The sequence below is a fragment of the Macaca thibetana genome, chromosome 4, assembly GCF_024542745.1.
Source record: "Macaca thibetana thibetana isolate TM-01 chromosome 4, ASM2454274v1, whole genome shotgun sequence".
NCBI classification, from domain to species: Eukaryota; Metazoa; Chordata; class Mammalia; order Primates; family Cercopithecidae; genus Macaca; species Macaca thibetana.
The window spans coordinates 135,885,412-135,904,056 of record NC_065581.1 but is presented as its reverse complement, the minus strand read 5'-3'; the positions used below and the strand labels follow the sequence as shown (position 1 = coordinate 135,904,056).

Sequence of the window (18,645 nt, the reverse complement as noted above, 5' to 3'; positions counted from 1 at the left end):
GAAGGATAGAAGGAAGGCATTCAAAAGAAATGATGGATATATTCTCTACCATGGTTGTGTTAATGGTCTCATGGGTGTATATATTCAAAACTTATCCAATTGTAAATTGGTTTGCATGGTTTGTTTATGCCAGTTTTACATCAATAAAAGTATTAAACAGTATGGTCATCTCTGGTCCCACCACAATTTCCACAGCTTAGATTTTAGCCTCTTTCACTGTCATTTAGTGAATATGGGAATAGGTAAGATGGGCCATCTTCCTCTCCTCTCTCTTACCTATTCCCTTTATTTCCTTTTTTAAATTCTTTTCAAATTTTTTTAATTTTTGAAACTTGTATTTTAGGTTCAAAGGTACATGTACAGGTTTGTTACATAGGTAAACTCTTGTCATGGAGGTTTGTTGTATAGATTTTATCACGCAGGAACTAAACCTACCACCCAATGGTTATTTTCTGATTCTCTCCTTCCTCCCACTAACTACCTTCAAGTAGGCCTCAGTGTATGTTGTTCTCCTCTTTTCTTTGTGTCCATATGTTCTCATAATTTAGCTACCACTTATAAGTGAGAACATACTGTATTTGTTTTTCTGTTCCTGCATTAGTTTGCTAAGAATAATGGCCTCCAGCTCCATCCATGTTCCTGCAAAGGACATGATTGCATTCATTTTATAACTGCATAGTATTCCATAGTGTATATGTACCACATTTTATTTATCCAATCTGCCACTGAGCCTATTCCTTTTATTTTCTTATGCTCAGCAAATCAACCTTTTTTCCCCACTGTAGTCTTGTGACTCACTTTGCACACGTGAGGTTAGCTTTAAAATTATGACTTTTAAATGCTTGTCAGATTATATTCTTACAAAAAGATATTCACACTCCAAGGCCCTGGGGAAAGCTGTTTTCTTTTTTCTTTTTTTTTTTTTTTTTTTTTTGTCTAGTTTTATCTAGTACTATAAATGGCCCATATTATCCTGGCGATTCAGGACTGTATTATCATCCTTGGTTATTTTACTACAATAATATTGGCATCTACTGAGACCTAGTTTACCTCTATACATTTTATCCATTTCCAAATTGACTCAGACTCCTGAGTTTTAAAAATTCTTCTCTCCACTTTTTAGAGTTTTCTCTTCTCTTTGCTCATTGTCAGACAGAACGTCAGCTGTCACTTCTGCTGTTTTCATGTGTTTGTTTAGAGAATCTTCACACATTCTTTCACTGTAGTTTCGTGTCTCTAAACTGTCAGAAAACCTATAACCAAGGGAGTAAAAATGATGTGTAAATTTGGAACAAATATAGAATCTGAGTGGGTAACCTAAGGCTGGCTTTGTGAGTTAAAGTGCATTGCATCTGTGCCATTAATTTTGACACTCTTTTTTTTTTTTTCCCAAGATAAATGACACTTATGTGATGTCACTGTATCTAATTCCCAAGAGAACTATAGCAATGAGAATTCCTGTTTTTCCCAGTGGAAAACATCATCAGTTTTCTGGAGAATAATTTGCCAAGGTTGTCTTTTGCAAGAACTATGTTCAGTGTTCCTTTTTATTCATGTAGATGTTTCCGATATATCTTTTTGTAGATATTTTAGTATTGTACAATCAATCTGTTCTATGAGCAATCGATTATTTACCTGAAAGCTCTTAGAATAATACATTAAAATAAATTTGACCACAGCCATACCAAGTTCTGTAATCTTTTCTAGTTTAATGTTCAAATAATGTGACTGATAAAAATAATGTAACTAAGGCAGTCCAGATGCCTTTAACAAGTGTTATGCCTGTGATAATCTGAGTTCAGATTTATATCTTCAACAGTAAGTATTTAGCATTCTCCAACCCTTCTTGTACTTGCAATACTTTTCTAATTTAAAATTTGCACAGAAGATTCTATTTGATTTATCTCTTGGTATATATGAATTATGTAATGATTGCTGAGAAGCAAACACTATTAAAATGGATAACTAGACATTCGAGTTAAACATTCCTTTTCCCATATCATTCTATTAACTTTGTGTCACCTTTTTTAATCTAAGCCTAAACAAATATATCTTTGCTTGGAGATAATTGTGGCTCAGAGATTGTCATTTAGAAGATTGTGTTTTGCCATACTGCTTTAAGATGCATTTTTAAAAAGGAGCAGTGTTCTTTCTCATTTCAGCACTTGGGAGATACAGGAAATGCTCCCCTCACTCCACAACTAGAGTGAAATTTACTTAGGGATAAAGTCAGGGGAGGTGTTTAGTTCTTAATTTGCTTGACTTCTGCAGCACGTCATAATACTGCTCGGTTATGTCCTTGCAACACCGCCAGTTATGCATTGAGTCACTTCTGCCTCTCTTAATTTCCATAGTGTCATGCTCTCCTAGTTTCTCCTTTTCATCTCTGGAATGCCAGTCACCTTGCCAGCTCCACTTTCTCTACCTACTCTCTAAACATTGAAGTTCCTAAGAACTCTGTTCTAGATCTTCTTATACCATAATAAACAGTCTCCTAACTTTAACTACCGAAAATGTGCTAATAATTTACAATTCTATATCTGCAGCCCAGAACTCTTTCCTGAAGGTAAACTCTGTGTACCAACTGCCTTCTGGATCCCTCCACTCCATTATTCTATGGTTTTAGATGTATGACATTTGTTTTTCTGTCCACAGGCAACAGGTCCTCGGGGTTTATTAAAGGAAGATGCCAAAGGCTCTCTTCAGAAAAGCTTCAGGATTCTTAACGAAGCCAAGAAGTTAGCAAATGATGTAAAAGGTCAGTGTGGCCATAGTTTTTGTTATATTCCAGTTAACTGAGTTGTTACTGATAAGATATTCTATCACACTATTGGAGAATATAATTTCTTTAGCATGATTTTTGTGATGATTCTATAATCTATTTTATGCAAATAAACTTTCTCACTAGTTTTACAAAATTTTGTCCACCTATCTCACTTCAAGTAGGGTAACATTTCACAATTTTTAAGTCTTATTTCTATAGCATCATTTCACCTGTATCTAATGTATAGTAACTTTTTGTGTAACAAGTTTTTAAGAGTCTCAAACCTAAGCCAGCCACAGTGGCTCACACCTGTGATCCCAGTGCTTTGGGAGGTCGAGGCAGGAGGATCACTTGGGGCCAAGAATTTGAAACCAGTCAGGGAAGCATAGCAAGATCCCTTCTCTACAAAACATTTTGTAAAATTTAACCAGGTGTAGCAGTGTGAGCACATAGACATAGCTACTTGGAAGGCTGAGCCAGAAGGATGACTTTAGCCCAAGGGTTTGAAGTTACCGTGAGTTATGATCGCACTACTGTACAGCAGCCTGGGTAAGAGAGTAAGACCCTGTCTCTAAAAAGAAAAACAAAATTAAATACATTTTTCTTTTTTTGAGATGAAGTCTCGCTCTGTCACCCAGACTGGAGTACAGTGGTGCAATCTTGGCTCACTGCAGCCTCCGTCTCCCAGGTTCAAGTGATTCTCCTACCTCAGCCTCCTGAGTGTCTGGGATTACAGATGTGTGCCACCATACCTGGTAATCTGCAATTTGAGTAGAAACGGGGTTTCACCATGTTGGCCAGGCTGGTCTCAAACTCCTGACCTCAAGTGAACCTCCCGCCTCAGCCTTCCAAAGTGCTGGGATTATAGGCGTGAGCCACCATGCCCGGCCCTAAATACATTTTTCTTGTATTTTATTTCTGATTCAGGAATCAAAATGCACAAAATATCTACTGCTGTATTATGGGCTTCGTGTTAATAATACATCATTAAACATGGCTGCTCTCTGTATGAGCCATTACATTTATTATTTCATGCACGTATCTCTTGTTTCTCATTTGAATTGCCACCTGTTTCTCTCTCCAGTTTCATTCCCTACCATTTTCTGTCTCATATGTGTCTCCCCAACCTTACCTAAGTATTCATAATTCCTCCCAAACATGGTACTATTCCAGGCCTTCATGTTTTCAGTATTATTTCTTCCCCTTGGAATGCCTCATCCTTCACTTCTCTTCTTTGTCTAACTGCTTTGTCTCAGACCTTCAGGATTTAGTTCAAATGCCATCATTTCCAGGAAACCTAACACCTCATCTGATGTACATGCCCCCTCTCTGATACAGTTTTCTCATAGACTTGTCAAACCACTTGTCAAACCACTTGTCAAATCATGGACTAATTAATGTTTCATCATCTTTTTAAATTTAAAAAAAAATTTTATTGATGCATAATAGGTGTATATATTTTTGGCATTCCATCTACTTGAGGAAAGACATGGGGTTTTATTAACTGTGTATTTCTAGTATGCATAATAGTGACTAGCTCAAATGAGGAAATACTTATTTTGTACAATAAATGGTGTTGGCTTACCTTACTTATCTTAGAAAGAGAAGAGGTTTTAAAATCATTTACATTTGACATGTTTTGGTCTCAGTAGAGGTTGATATGGAATTACAAGTTCTATCTCCATCATAAGTAAAATTTTAATAGTACAATTCTTCAGACTGTGTATTACAGGTGAAATAAACTCCCTACATACATAATTCTGCTCAGCAGGTACCTCTTATTACAATCTGAAGAATGACTATAAAAAGCCAAAACCTGTGTTCCTATTGTACAAATGGACTCAATCCCGTGACTTTGCGGTCATTCCTTCCTATCTCATACCCTTGCCCAGGGCTGGGAATAGAGAGGATGGGAGTGAGGTGATTCATGCAAGTGCAGGAACCAATCCTGTCTTTAAGATTTTAGTAATATCAGGGCTGTGCCCTTGCCTCTATTTCCCCACAAACACTGGTATTATAAAAATGAAGATTGAGTCCACTTGTCCAATAGGAACACAGGTTTTAGCTTTCTATAGGGACTCTACAGATTGCAATAAGAGCTCTTTGCTGTGCAGAATTATGTGTGTAGGGAGTTTTATTTCACCTGTAGTACACAGTCCAAAGGGCTGTACTATTAAAGTGCCATTTATAATGGAGATCACATTTGTTCATCATGTAGCTTGTTTATTGCACCAATTTTGATTTTTTACATATTGCATTAAAATATTTTTATCTTGACTGCAGAATTTTTTAATGCACCTTTAAATTTTGCACCTGAACTGAGTGCCTTAATCACCTTGTTCTGCTTCCAACCCTGCTCTTGCCTCTATTTCCCCACTTACACTGGTATTATAAAAATAAAGAAAGAATTTTATTTTTAGGCATTTTTTTCCAAGAGAAAAAGCAATCTAAAGACAAGCATGGTAGGAAGGGTTAGGAAACAGAAATGTTCGTTAGTTTAAATTTCTTTTTTTGTAGTTCAGGTAGTACATTATTTAAAGTAATGAAAACCCACAAACTACTCAAGTAATAATTCCTCTAGAAAACCAAGCCAAGGCTATGACGGAGATGGGAATGTTTTCTTGCTACATTATGACATTTCTCTGATTTGTGGCCAATTACAGAGGTTATAAAATGGCTGTTAATCAGGGAAATGCCATATATGACCACCAGGAACTGCTGAAATGGGCCCTACAGAGCAAAACTCTTGACAGCAGCTATTAAAATAGAGATTTAGTCATTTCTCTCTCTATGGTGCCTGGAGTTAGAAGGAATAAAAATGGTGAGGCCAGTATACCCTCCATATTTCTAATTTGTTGCTTGGTTCAATTCAGTACAGTTCAGTTCGTGAACTTCAGTCATGAATGACTTAGAACTGCTCCCTGCCATTTTTATGCTGTCCTTGCCTTGAGGGAGTCTGAACTTGCCAGGAGCAATTTGTTTTGCTTTTTAATTTTTTAATATACATCTGTTAAAAGTAAATTTGCCCTTGTGTGAGTTTGAGATTTGAAGCCTGTCTACATTGCACTGATCAAATGTCTGTGAAGATAAAAAGTATTTTGTTGATAGATATGAGGCTTGGTACAAATTGATGACTGAAAGAGTGAGAAGATGAATTAGTACCACCAAGTGAATGAATACTACTTTGCAGATGAACAAGAAATTTTTTTAGGCTGGGCACAGTGACTCATGCCCTGTATGTAATTCCAGCATTTTGGGAGGCCAAAGCAGGCAGATTGTTCGAACCCAGGAGTTCAAGAACAGCCTAGGCCACATGGTGAAACCTCGTGTATACAAAAAAAAAATAAAAAAAGAATCAAAACTTAGCTGGCCGTGGTGGTGCGCATCTGCAGTTCCAGCTACTCAGCTACTTGGGAAGCCGAAGTGGGAGGATAACTTGAGCCCAGGAGGCAGAGGTTGCAGTGAGCCAAGATCGCTCCATTGCACTCCAGCCTGGGTGAGAGAGTGAGAGCCTGTCTCAAATAATAATTAATTAATCAATAATAAAAATTAAAAAGAAATTTTTTCAATAAAATACCAACTTCAGGTTCTCATGGAATGTGTATACGGCAAGGAAGAAGTAGAGTTTGGTTTATTAAAAGTTTGAGACTATTAAGATTTTTAAATTATACATCTTATTTTATATTGACTAACTTTTCAGTTTTATTTCCTTTTTCATTTATCCCCGGTTTTTGTCTTTGCTCAGGATAAATGAAATTACTTAATTACTTAGAAAAATAATAGGTAACATGTTGGCCAGGTGCAGTGGCTTGCACTTGTAATCCCAACACTTTGGGAGCCCGAGGTAGGCAGATCATCTGAGGTAAGGAGTTTGAGACCAGCCTGGCCATCGTGGTGAAACCCTGTCTCTACTAAAAATGCAAAAATTAGCTGGGCATGGTGGCGGGTGCCTGCAATCCCAGCTACTCGGGAGGCTGACGTAGGAGAATTGCTTGAACCCAGGAGACAGGGGTTGCAGTGAGCCGAGATTGCACCAAGGCACTCCAGCCTGGGCAACAGAGAGAGACTCTGTCTTAAAAAAAAAAAAAAAAATAGGTAACATATCTATAAAATAGATAACACAGGAAATAAAAAGAACTATTGTCTGGAGATCTGTGACAGCTCCCTTTGAAGGAGGTGGTTTGTCTCATAGCACTGTAGCCTGTGGTATATAATTACAGTTAACCCTTGAATAATGCGGGAGTTGGAGAGCATGGATCCACTGCACAGTTGAAAATCCACGTATAACATTAGACTCTTCATAAACTTGACTAAAAAAAAAATCTATTCCCAAGCCCAACAATAATGAATCAGTGCGTTGCTTGACATATGGTGCTGTCCCACACATTATTCCAATCATTAAGTTTTATCAAACCAATTGAAGCCTTCCTTCCATACTGTGGTCCTCCAAACACTCAGTCATTCTGTTGAGACAAGTGAGCCATGAAGATTCTGAGATCATGGATGTAATACACTTGCAATTGCTAACCTGTTGAGATTCTGTGTTATTATTTTATATTTTTAAAATAAGAGAATAAACTGGAATACTGCAGTGCTGCTAAACCAAAGTATGATATAGGAATGCAATTGTGACTAACGGATCCTTTTATTACTAAAGATATACTCCTTTTGAATTTGCATATTACCCTTTGCCTGAATCAGCCTTTCCATAGCAAGCATGTAAAAGACAAGCAAAATCTGCTCTATTGACAACAATTTTAGACTAAAAGGATGAAATCAAGCCTGGGTCCCCTGGCCTACTGTGGTCTGGAGAACAAAGCAGTCTTTTCCAGGTGAAATTGCCGATCCCTCATACAAAGTTTTGGTACCTCCTTTAGAGTGTGAGTGGTGGAAATCAAAAAAATAAAACGAGGGTGGACTTCGATTAGGAGAAAAAATGAAAAGTGGCAAAATAGTGGCAAATATAGAAGGGCAGGTTCTATTGGAAAGATTATCCCTAAGAGTGAGTCGTAGCTTGTCATATCCAAACCCACCATGTGAGTAGAAGATAAGAAACAAACATTCAGAACATTCCTGTATATCATCTCAGCAAGAGACAAAGGCCTGTGTGATAAAAACTGGACTTAGAGCTAAAAACTCATCTGGGCTTTGTTGTGATTAAATCCAATCAGAGTCTGAGGTTCTGTGGGGTTTTTTGCAAGTAAGTTAATTTAGACCAGAGATAAACAGAAATGCCTTCAAGAGACTTACGGATAACATAAAGGGATGGTGGGGACTGTGTTAAACCAAAGAGTATTTGTCTTATTTAAAGGTATTCAAACTCAATTTTCTTGCTGGCCAAAAGAAAACAAGTCTGCAAGTCCACAGTCAGCATGTCCTAGAGGAGTCAAATGCGGCTGTTGATATCTGGTGGTTTTAGTTTTTCATTCCACTGGCTGCAGAGAGGACTCCCTTTTATCACAATATCCTAAATATTTGTAGAACCTGCTGCCAGACAAGTACACCTTCCCTCTTTTCCTGAGCCTCCTACTATGACCCCCTAGTGGGAGGAAGAGCATATGCAAGCATGGTGTTCACTGTGAACAAGATCTAATTTTTTACTTTCAAATCAGAAGAGGGTTTCTCCATAACCTGACTTCCTGTGAAACAGTCATCTCTGAGGTTCCCATATGTGGTCACTCTAGTACGTATGCCTGTCTGTGCAGAATAAGTAATCAGATATAGAGCACATCCCAAACTTGTGACAGCTACTGGGGAAAGGGAACACAGGAGTAACAATCCTGAAAGAAGGCTAGAAGTATAAAGGTTCAGGAAATGATACCATTCCGAGTCATTGTCACCAAACTCAGTGATTGCCTGCATAATGCAGAGAATTGGAGGAATTTTTCTAAAAAGTACAAAGATTGCATGTAGCAACCTTATCAAATCAATTTGCTGGAGACCTAGGAGAGAAACACAGTTGTAGATTTCACCTTCTGTTCTTCCTCACTTGGGTGCTCTTCTTTCCTACCTAGGTCTCAAGATCCTGCACTGGGTCTTTAGGTTGACTTAGGGGACAGGGTCTTTAGAAATCTCAAGAAGCCAAAATCTGAACACAGTGGCTTACGCCTGTAATCCCAGGTCCTTTCCAAAGTCATCACATTTCCATGAATTTCACCCTTGTGAATGGGGCATTCTTTCAGGGCATTTATTTGTGCCCTGTTCATATTAATAAAAAATGAAAATTCCATTTGAGAAACTCAACTGGATGGAATTTGAACAGTCAAATTAGACGTTCCTGTTAAAACTTATAGAAATCATCCTGATATTTAGTTTACTAACTGCCTATGGTAAATTCAGAACTTTTTCATGCCTCTCCCAGTTTATTTCTCATGTCAGTCACATGAAGGAAGATGTTGTCTTTATTTGACACATGTAAAAGGGACAGAAATGACATTTGAACCCACATCTTCCAACTCTGTGTCCTATAATAATTTCACTGTACCAGACTATATTTCAGAGAAATAATGTGTAGCAGCTTTATTTTGAGATCGTACATAGTTAGTTCTAATATAACTAAGCCCTAATTTATATTTAGCATCATGTTAGAAACATGATAAACACGAGTAACTGCTCATTATTAATGCAAGTGACTTGCAAATCTGCCCTGCGATTTTATTCTGGATATATCTATTTTGTGCCATTTCAATGGGCATGTGACAAAGGAGAATTATTCTGTCAGCGTGTTCCCAGTCAACCCTTGCTACTCTGCTTCTTCCATTCCCTCATTTTGAGTCCTGCCTTTGCCAAACTAATTCTTGGACATTTTTCATCTACTGTATGAAGAGGAGATGAGAAAGGGAGAGCCAGAATTAAAGAGGTATGTGTGTGGAGCCTTTGAGTTTTGGTGGATGTGATCTTTAGAGAGAAAATAGAGAGAATGACTAGGCTTCTGTTATTGGGTATGAGAGCTGAAGGAATAAGGAGAGGGAATCTAGAAAATGTAACTATGGATTATAAATTAGAACTTCTTCTTATTCTCCAGAAATCACTAGTAAAAAATTCAGTTGGATTTTCTTTTAACTATCGATAAATCTGTTTCTTTACCCTTGTTACAATCGAAACTGAACCACAAGAGTTCTTTCTTACATTTTAGTTACGGATACATTATGCCTCCTCTGTCTTTTGGCTAAACTCAGCCTTGGAGTGCTTATTTTTCTAGGTTTTCCCCGCTATTATTTTGTAAGTTCCATTTTGAAATCTGCAATTCTTCTCTGAATAGCTTCTACTCATCTAATTCTATCACCAAAGCTACAAAATGTTTAGACGTAGTTCAAGAAATTCCAGAAACTACTTTAGAAAAAAGTGATCAGTGTAAGAAAGGGCAAATTAATAAGGATCAGAGTCAAGCAGCTGAAATATTTTTTAAAAATCAGAACAGGTTTGGAATATACACACTGTAACTTGCTAGTACAAAAAAATTGCAGAGAATCAAAATTAGTGCTTTGGAACTTGAGAGGCAGCAGTAAAAATATTCTTCAGGTCAGTCTTCTGAATAATTGGCCCAATTGTTCAGCCAGTATTTTGCTATCAGAATGCAGAAAGTGGTATAAACCCAGGGATGCCCTTCAAATTAATGCTCTTTTTCACCATATGTGAATATCTTGCTTGCCAGAACATTTGAATGCTCCATTATTTTAAAAATTAAATCCAATCAAGAAGCTAAGAAATGAAATTTCTACAGTTACATTTTCTAAAGTGTCGAAGACTTTTAAGCTAATATCAAAAGAGCAGCCCTTTATTCTCAAAGAATTTGTATAGATATCAAAGTCATAACCAGACTGGCTTTATTTCAGAGAATATGCTTTCGGTAGCCTATCCAAAGATTTCATTTTAGTATAAACAGTAAAAATAACAGAAGTATTGTAGGAAAGATGAATTGTGATTGACACAGGAGAAAATTCAATTACTTGGAAAGTGTATTTTGTGGGATTAGAATTGAAAATAATAATACATTAGTGACTGAAATAGACATATTGATGTTTTAGAGCCATGCCTTGCTGGAATATTTTACGCTTTGTTTTTCAGTGATGTCAGGTCTTTGGCTTGGAATTTAACAACAGACACTTTAAACAATGTTATGTGCTTATATTAGTATAATCTGTAGTATAACAGAGGTTTAAGGTGTCTGCCTATCAAACTCTTTATACGAAATGGAGTGGATCATTAATTAATATGCCCAGTACTCTTCTTCACATCCAGACACCATCTATCCACCTTTCCCTTTGCTATTCTTCACAGCTGCAGGTCAATAAAGATGCGGATAGTTCTCCAGCTGCCCGTGGCCTGCACAGCTCCTCTAATGAGCCGCATGCACAGCCTCTGAGAGGGGTGTGCACACAATCAAATCAAGACTGCTCTAGCTCTATTATATGGGGCATATTCTCTCCCACCTGCCTTCTCTGGGTACCAGGAAAGTGATGAAAATCAGTCTTGGTGTTGGCAAATAACATGAAGATAGCAAATAACATTCTTCCCCAGTTAGGTGGTTTACCTTTTTTAAAAAATTGAAAAACAGAAATATATGCACACAGAAAGCAATTTAGCCAGCACAACCAGGTATAAAATGAGAAGTTTTAGTACATTGTCCCTCACGGCACTATTAACTGCCTCCTTCTTTCCCAGTTTCTGCTCACTATTAAGTACTGTAAAGGTTTTTGGCATGTTCTTCTCTACCCAGCTCCCACCAGCCCCTACCATCCCAAATGCTTGTATATGTGTCAGTATATATATGGTGCATCTTGCTTATTTTCATGGAACGGTCATAAGATTTATTTCACGTCCACATCCACTCATCTACTTCTTTTTATAGATTGCACATGTACCATTGTATGAATGTGCTATGTTGATATAAACAGCACTTTAATCTTATTAGGGTATTTTCATTCCCCCCTCCTTTTTTTTTTATTACAAAAGAAGAGCTAATGAGTATCCCCAAAGATAAATCTTTTACAGGTATATTGTAGGGTAAATTTCTGTCAGTAAAATTGCCAAACCAAATACATGTCTATTTAAAATTCTAATAAACTTATTAACTTGCTCTTCAAACAGTGGAATCAGTTTGCACTTCCACTAGCACTCTTGTGAGCACTTGGCATTATCATACATTTAATTTTTCCCAATCTCAAAAATAAGAAATGACATCTCATTGTTGCTTAGTTTTACAGTTCTTTATGATAATGTTGAGTGCTTTTTAAGAATTTCATAATTGATTATGTATGTTTATTTTATTATGAAGTACCTATTCTTATATTTTCCTCATTATCCTTAAAAATATGGAACACGGCCGGGCGCGGTGGCTCACGCCTGTAATCCCAGCACTTTGGGAGGCCGAGGCGGGCGGATCACAAGGTCAGGAGATCGAGACCACGGTGAAACCCAGTCTCTACTAAAAATACAAAAAATGAGCCGGGCGCAGTGGCGGGCGCCTGTAGTCCCAGCTACTCGGGAGGCTGGGGCAGGAGAATGGCGTGAACCCAGGAGGCGGAGCTTGCAGTGAGCCAGGATCGCGCCACTGCACTCCAGCTTGGGCGACAGAGCGAGACTCCGTCTCAAAAAAAAAAAAATATGGAACACTTTGCATATTTGCCTGCCACTTTTACACATAGACAATGCTAATCCACTCTGAATAATTACAATTTGGTTATATATGTTGCTTAGGTGAGGCTTCTCTGATTTCTGTAACTGTGACCAATTTTTTTAAGACAACAAAGGAGAAAATTAGAGGAAGACAAAGGAAAGGAGGAGGACAGGAAGAAAAGGTTGAGGGTGATGGTGGGAGGAGCATTACTACCCAAAATGCTCTACTGATCCCTGGTTTTGACTATCAATCCCTGGTAGAATGCAGTAGTTAGCATTGTTTATGGAATGAGACTAAGTGGATTTGAATACCACCACTGCCATTTATTAACCATGCAAGCTTAGGAAATTTACTCAAATTCTCTAAGTCTCAATTTCCTCATTTGTAAATTGGAGATAGTAACAGTATATACATCATCATATACATCATACATCAATGTTATTGTAAGGATTAAGAAAACAACCCACTGAAACTGAAGAACACTAAATGGGTGTAACATATACACTCAATGCTTGTCAGGCATTGCTCTTACTAAATACTGGTCCATCCTATCCAGGAGGGACTAGAACAACTTCTCTTTCTTGGTCCTTTCTCAGTGTTCCTCCTTACTTGGGGCCTCTGTCTTGTATTTACATGTTGCATTTCTGTGGAGCTAATTTAAATAATTGGTATACATGTCCCAAAAATAATTTTTATGGCATAATAAACTATTAAAAATTTACCTAAGAAATGATCTGTTGTATCCAGTCAAGAGAGGTAAATAGTATGGTGGGAAGTATAGGATTTTTCATATTTTGTTTTTTCCATTTGAATTTTCACTAATAAATGATGTAAGAAAAAGAAGACAGGTGAACTCCATTTCAGTCTTAAGATATATTTGCAGTTTAATGCATACCTGAGCAAGATTTCTAAACTTATATCAACAGATTGGATCTTTATTTTCCTTCCCCTTAATGATTTCAAATTTTGCTCTTTATATTGTTGTACTCGAATTTAAACTGCTTAGTTACTATTACAATATAAATTAATCTAAAATTTAGAGAATATTAAAAAGCTAGTGGAAAGAAGCTAGAAAACTTATATATGTAATATTAAATTATCTCTAGCAAATGGCATTTTTGAATACTAAAGATAACATTGCTAAAGTAGCAAGAGAAAAAATTCTATATAAAGTTTATTGGACCCAATTTGTAAAAATATTGTTTACTTTATGAGAAAAATGACTATTACCAGATATGTGCTAAAAGTTGTTTTTCCATTTATTTAGTTTGTATTTTAGTCCAAATAAATATTAATAAATATTATTATACTGAAGTTGGAGGATTCTGCTAAACAGTAGTATCTGAGATTTTGAAAATCTAATCCAATGATTTATTTTGGTAATAAAAGTTTTTAAATAAGTGGAATCAATGGGAGTGATAACAAGAGGGCATAATTACAAATGGAGTAAAAAACTAATTCTTTGGAGGTTTCTTCTCTATAGGAAGATATCAAATTAAGTCAGATAAAGATCAGATACCAAGAAGAAAATGTCAATGTTCAACATGTAGAAGCATCCAATAATTCAATGATAATTAAAAACACATATTTTGTTGTGATTGGAAATATATTTATGTATAGATGCCAATAAATACATTGTCTTGCTTTTAATTAATTTTATATTAAAATAACCTGAAATCGCACATCCAAGTATAAGCTCAGAGATGATAAAACTTAATCCTTTTTTTGTTGTTGTTTTCTATTCACAGAAAATGAAGACCATCTAAATGGCTTAAAAACCAGGATAGAAAATGCTGATGCTAGAAATGGGGATCTCTTGAGAGCTTTGAATGACACTTTGGGAAAGTTATCAGCTATTCCAAATGGTAAACATTCAGGACACTACCAACTGTGTCAGTTGACCTGAAATTTTGAAGACTGTTGTTAACTTTTACCAATTTTTTCTAAGATTATTCTGGTACTATTATCTGGAAATTAGATACTGGTTTTCTTACTTATGAATTCTTCTTTGTGAGAATGAGAAACTAAACCATACTTTGCATTATGGTATTTTTTATCTTTTATTGCCTTTAGCCAGTATCCTTAGGAATGTGTTACAGAAAGGAAGATATAGACATCTTATTATTATAAAACTCATTCTTCAGTATTGGCAGGGGATTGGTTCCAGGACCCCCCCACAGATATCAAAATTCTTGAATACTCAAGTCCATTTTATAAAATGACATAGTATTTGCATACAACCTATGCATAGCCTCCCATATCCTTTAAATAATCCCTAGATTATTTATAATACCTAACATAATGTAAATGCTATGTAAGTTCTTACAGTGTATTGTTTAGGAAATAATGACAAGAAAAAAGTTTGTCCATGTTCAGTACAGACACAACCATTTTTTCCCCCTAAATATCCAAATATCCAACTATCCAAGGTTGGTTGAATTTACAGATACAGAACCCACTGACAAAGAGGGACAACTGTATTGTCTTCTGTGTTTCAGCCCAAGAAATCTTGTATTAGTGAGATAGAATAAATCACATAGACACTATTCTCTAAAATACTGATGTAGCACCACAAAGGCACAGTTTATTAAAGTACCTGCAATAATAGGTGAGAGCCCACTGCATTCTCTCTTGATAAAGTTCAATTTCTTTAGCTATTCCAACTTTCTAAAACATTAGTGGTCAAACCATGTCTGTAATGTCTTTCTACCTATTAGAACTGCTGGAAATTTTTGAATGTTATTAGTTCCTGAAAGCACACATTATTTTAAAGATACTACTTTTACTATTTTTATACTGTTAAAGCATGATATAATAACTGCAAAGATTATAAACACTTATTGAGTACTTAATATACTTACGTTAAGTATGTATGTAATCCTCATACCAATTGGAACAAAAAAATTTGCTTCATTTGCTCACATCAATTGGTATGAGGATTACATACACTTAACATAAGCATATTGAATATAGATAACATAAGTATAGATAGTGCTATGGTAATAACACTATCTTAACATAAGTTAGCACTAACACTTAACATCAGTTAAGATAGTGTTATTATCCCCACTTTACAGGTAAGAAATAGACACAGCATACTAAAGGCCATTTTGCTACAACTGGCACATAGGAAACTTAAACTCCACAGTTTGATTTCAGAGCCTATGATCTTAACCACTAACCTATACACACTAGTAGTCATCTACAGGTACAATATACAAATTAGGATCAGGAGACAAATGCGCATATTTATACAACACAGTTAACATTAAAATCTAGTGGTTTTTACTTTTTTAACATTTAAAAACCTGAGTAACTTTTCAGATTTTCATGTCACTTCTTCAGTAGTAAGTACATAGAGAATTTCCAACGCTGAAAACAAATATAATTACACAAATGCATGGCCTAACATACCTGACAATGTTTCTCTATCCTAAAATGAAAATACGTTAATTTCTCTCTAACCCCCACCCCGACCCCTGCCCCGCTTTGGAAATGCAGATTAAATCTTAAGCCTCATTTTCATGAAGCTCACGTGGATAAATTTATCTTGTTAATAAGTTCAGCAGCAAATCACAATATGACCTTAAACAATGAACATTTAGAATAGTCACTTCACTACTTTAAGAGCTAATCAGGTATTCACAGCAAAAGTCCCTGAGAAAATTTAATTTAGCTAAAAAATTTGCTTCATTTGCTACACCTGAATGAGACAAAGTTCAGCCTTTTCTCTTTGTAAATGTGTCCCTGAGATTAGCCAGCGGCAGCCTCACTTTGACAAGCATGGATTAAGCCACTAACTCCACACCCTTTGTTTTGTTTTTCATACCCTCATCTGCTGACAGACACAGCTGCTAAACTGCAAGCTGTCAAGGACAAAGCCAGACAAGCCAACGACACAGCTAAAGATGTACTGGCACAGATTAAAGAGCTCCACCAGAACCTCGATGGCCTGAAGAAGAATTACGATAAACTAGCAGATAGCGTCGCCAAAACGAATGCTGTGGTTAAAGATCCCTCCAAGAACAGTAAGATCTCCTTTTTCTTTTTTTTTCTTTTTTTTTTTTTTTTTGAGACGGAGTCTCGCTCTGTTCCCCTGGCTGGAGTGCAGTGGCGCGATCTCGGCTCACTGCAAGCTCCGCCTCCCGGGTTCCTGCCATTCTCCTGCCTCAGCCTCCCGAGTAGCTGGGACTACAGGCGCCCGCCACTGCGCCCGGCTAATTTTTTTGTATTTTTAGTAGAGACGGGGTTTCACCGTGGTCTCGAACTCCTGACCTTGTGATCCGCCCGCCTCGGCCTCCCAAAGTGCTGGGATTACAGGCGTGAGCCACCGCGCCCTGCAGATCTCCTTTTTCACTGAGATGATGTCATTTATTTCCTCTCACTGTAAAAGTATCCCAGACTCGTAAATGCTCGAGTTGGAAAAGACCCTTACAGTGGTGTAGTCTGCCTTCCTTGTTTCATAGATTGGCCTCAGGAATCGAGTGTCATGCAGTTCCAAAGCTAGAATCCAAGTCTTCCAGCTCTGCCCCAGTGCTTTTGTCATCTGAATTTTTTCAATTCGAGAAGAGATTAGGAATTCTCAAGGTGTGCCTAACATTCGGCATAGAGATGCCAAACACTTTTTAATCCGTGTGTGTAATTAAAAATACAGTTGTACTTGGGTAATTATATCCTCAGAATTGGCGAAGTGTCATGGAACATAGAGGTTAAGGGGCACGTTCATTAGCAGACTTGTTAGAACAGGGTATGAAAATGATATCAAATTGAAATACATTAAAATTTGAAAATCTTGATATTTTATTATTTAGATTCCAGTTATTTCACATTTCCAGGAAAAAAAATAAAGCATTTATCTAGTTTCTAAAGACTATTCACATCTTTTATATATTGTATCAAATTATATTGACTTAAGGATTTACTGAGAAAACCTGAGAGAAAATATCATAATTTATATTATTAGTTAAATATAGTCAAAATATTAAGATTTTTAAATGCATTTTTCCTTTTCTGTCAAATGATACAAAGCTATATTAGGCCAGGTACAGTGGCTAACACCTGTAATGTTTGCACTTTAGGAGTCTGAGGCAGGAGGATCACTTGAGCCTAGAAATTCGAGACCAGCCTGGGCATCATAGCAAGACCCCATCTTTACAAAAAATTTTAAAAATAGCCAGGCATGGTAGTGGCATTGCACCTGTATTCCCAGCCACTTGGGAGTCTGAGGCTGGAGGATCCCTTGAACCCAGAAGGGTGAGGCTACAGTGAGCTGTGATCATGCCACTGCACTCCAGCCTGGGTGGCAGATTGAGATGCTGTCTCAAAAAAAAAAAAGGGTTACCTCGGTACCCTTGTTACATGGTTTCACCAAAGGAGATGCTTGGGTAATCTGTGTGTTTCACTTTCAAGAGACAAGCCCTCTTTATATGCCAACATTTTTTGGGGGTGTCAAAGTATTTGGAGTATAAAAACAAAAGCACTGTAATTGGTATTATACGCCATACAATTCAAATGCTGTTTGAGTGGGGAATGGAGCCTGATTTCAGCATCCTAGCCTCAAATCAAATCCTATGGATGCTATGATATAACAGACATTATTAATATGACTTCTTCATAAGCAAGGAAGAGTACAAACACATATAACATAAACTTCAGAGCCAGGGAGAAAAAGGGGAGATAAAAACATTTTTAAAAATTTTTAATGTAAGCCCAGAAATGGCTTGCCTTGTAGTTCAAAGATTCCATAGTAACTTCTTATGATTTATACCAAATCACAATATTCCCACTAAAAATGAATGAAAGCAAAATTTTAATCAAATATTACTATCTCTTCTGCTTATTTCATAATTTAAGATATATTTTTAACTTTCATTTTAAGTTCAGGGGTATAAGTGCAGGTTTGTTATATAGGTAAACCTGTGTCATAGGGGTTTGTTGTAAGGATTATTTATTTCATCACGCATGCATTAAGCCTAGTACCCATTAGTTATTTTTCCTGACCCTCTCCGTCATCCTGCGTGCCATCCTCCAAAAGAATTCCATTCTATTTTAGATTGATTCTCAACTAGTTGTGGCCTTTCATAATATCTCTGTTTTAATCCGATCCTCTATTATGAGAAATAGTTAATTATCTATAAATATTAATTAAATTGGGTCTGTTTTCATCTTACTAAAACGTGGAAATAATTTTTAAAATACAAAGAGTGGTCACTAAATTGCATATTTTGTGTACTTTTATTTGATAACATTTGTTTGAGTTAAA

The 18,645-nt window shown here is 36.5% G+C and overlaps 1 protein-coding gene across 8 annotated transcripts in view; it reads left to right on the top strand.

Annotated features, from left to right (window-relative positions):
* LAMA2 (laminin subunit alpha 2) overlaps positions 1-18,645 on the top strand; it is a 772,685-nt gene that overhangs the window by 681,681 nt on the left and 72,359 nt on the right. For all 8 annotated transcript variants that reach the window (XM_050788287.1, XM_050788283.1, XM_050788285.1 and 5 more), the window contains 3 exons: positions 2,656-2,758; positions 14,132-14,248; positions 16,229-16,411. In XM_050788287.1, coding sequence (XP_050644244.1) covers positions 2,656-2,758; positions 14,132-14,248; positions 16,229-16,411 — 403 coding nt within the window. The remainder of the gene's footprint in view (positions 1-2,655; positions 2,759-14,131; positions 14,249-16,228; positions 16,412-18,645) is intronic.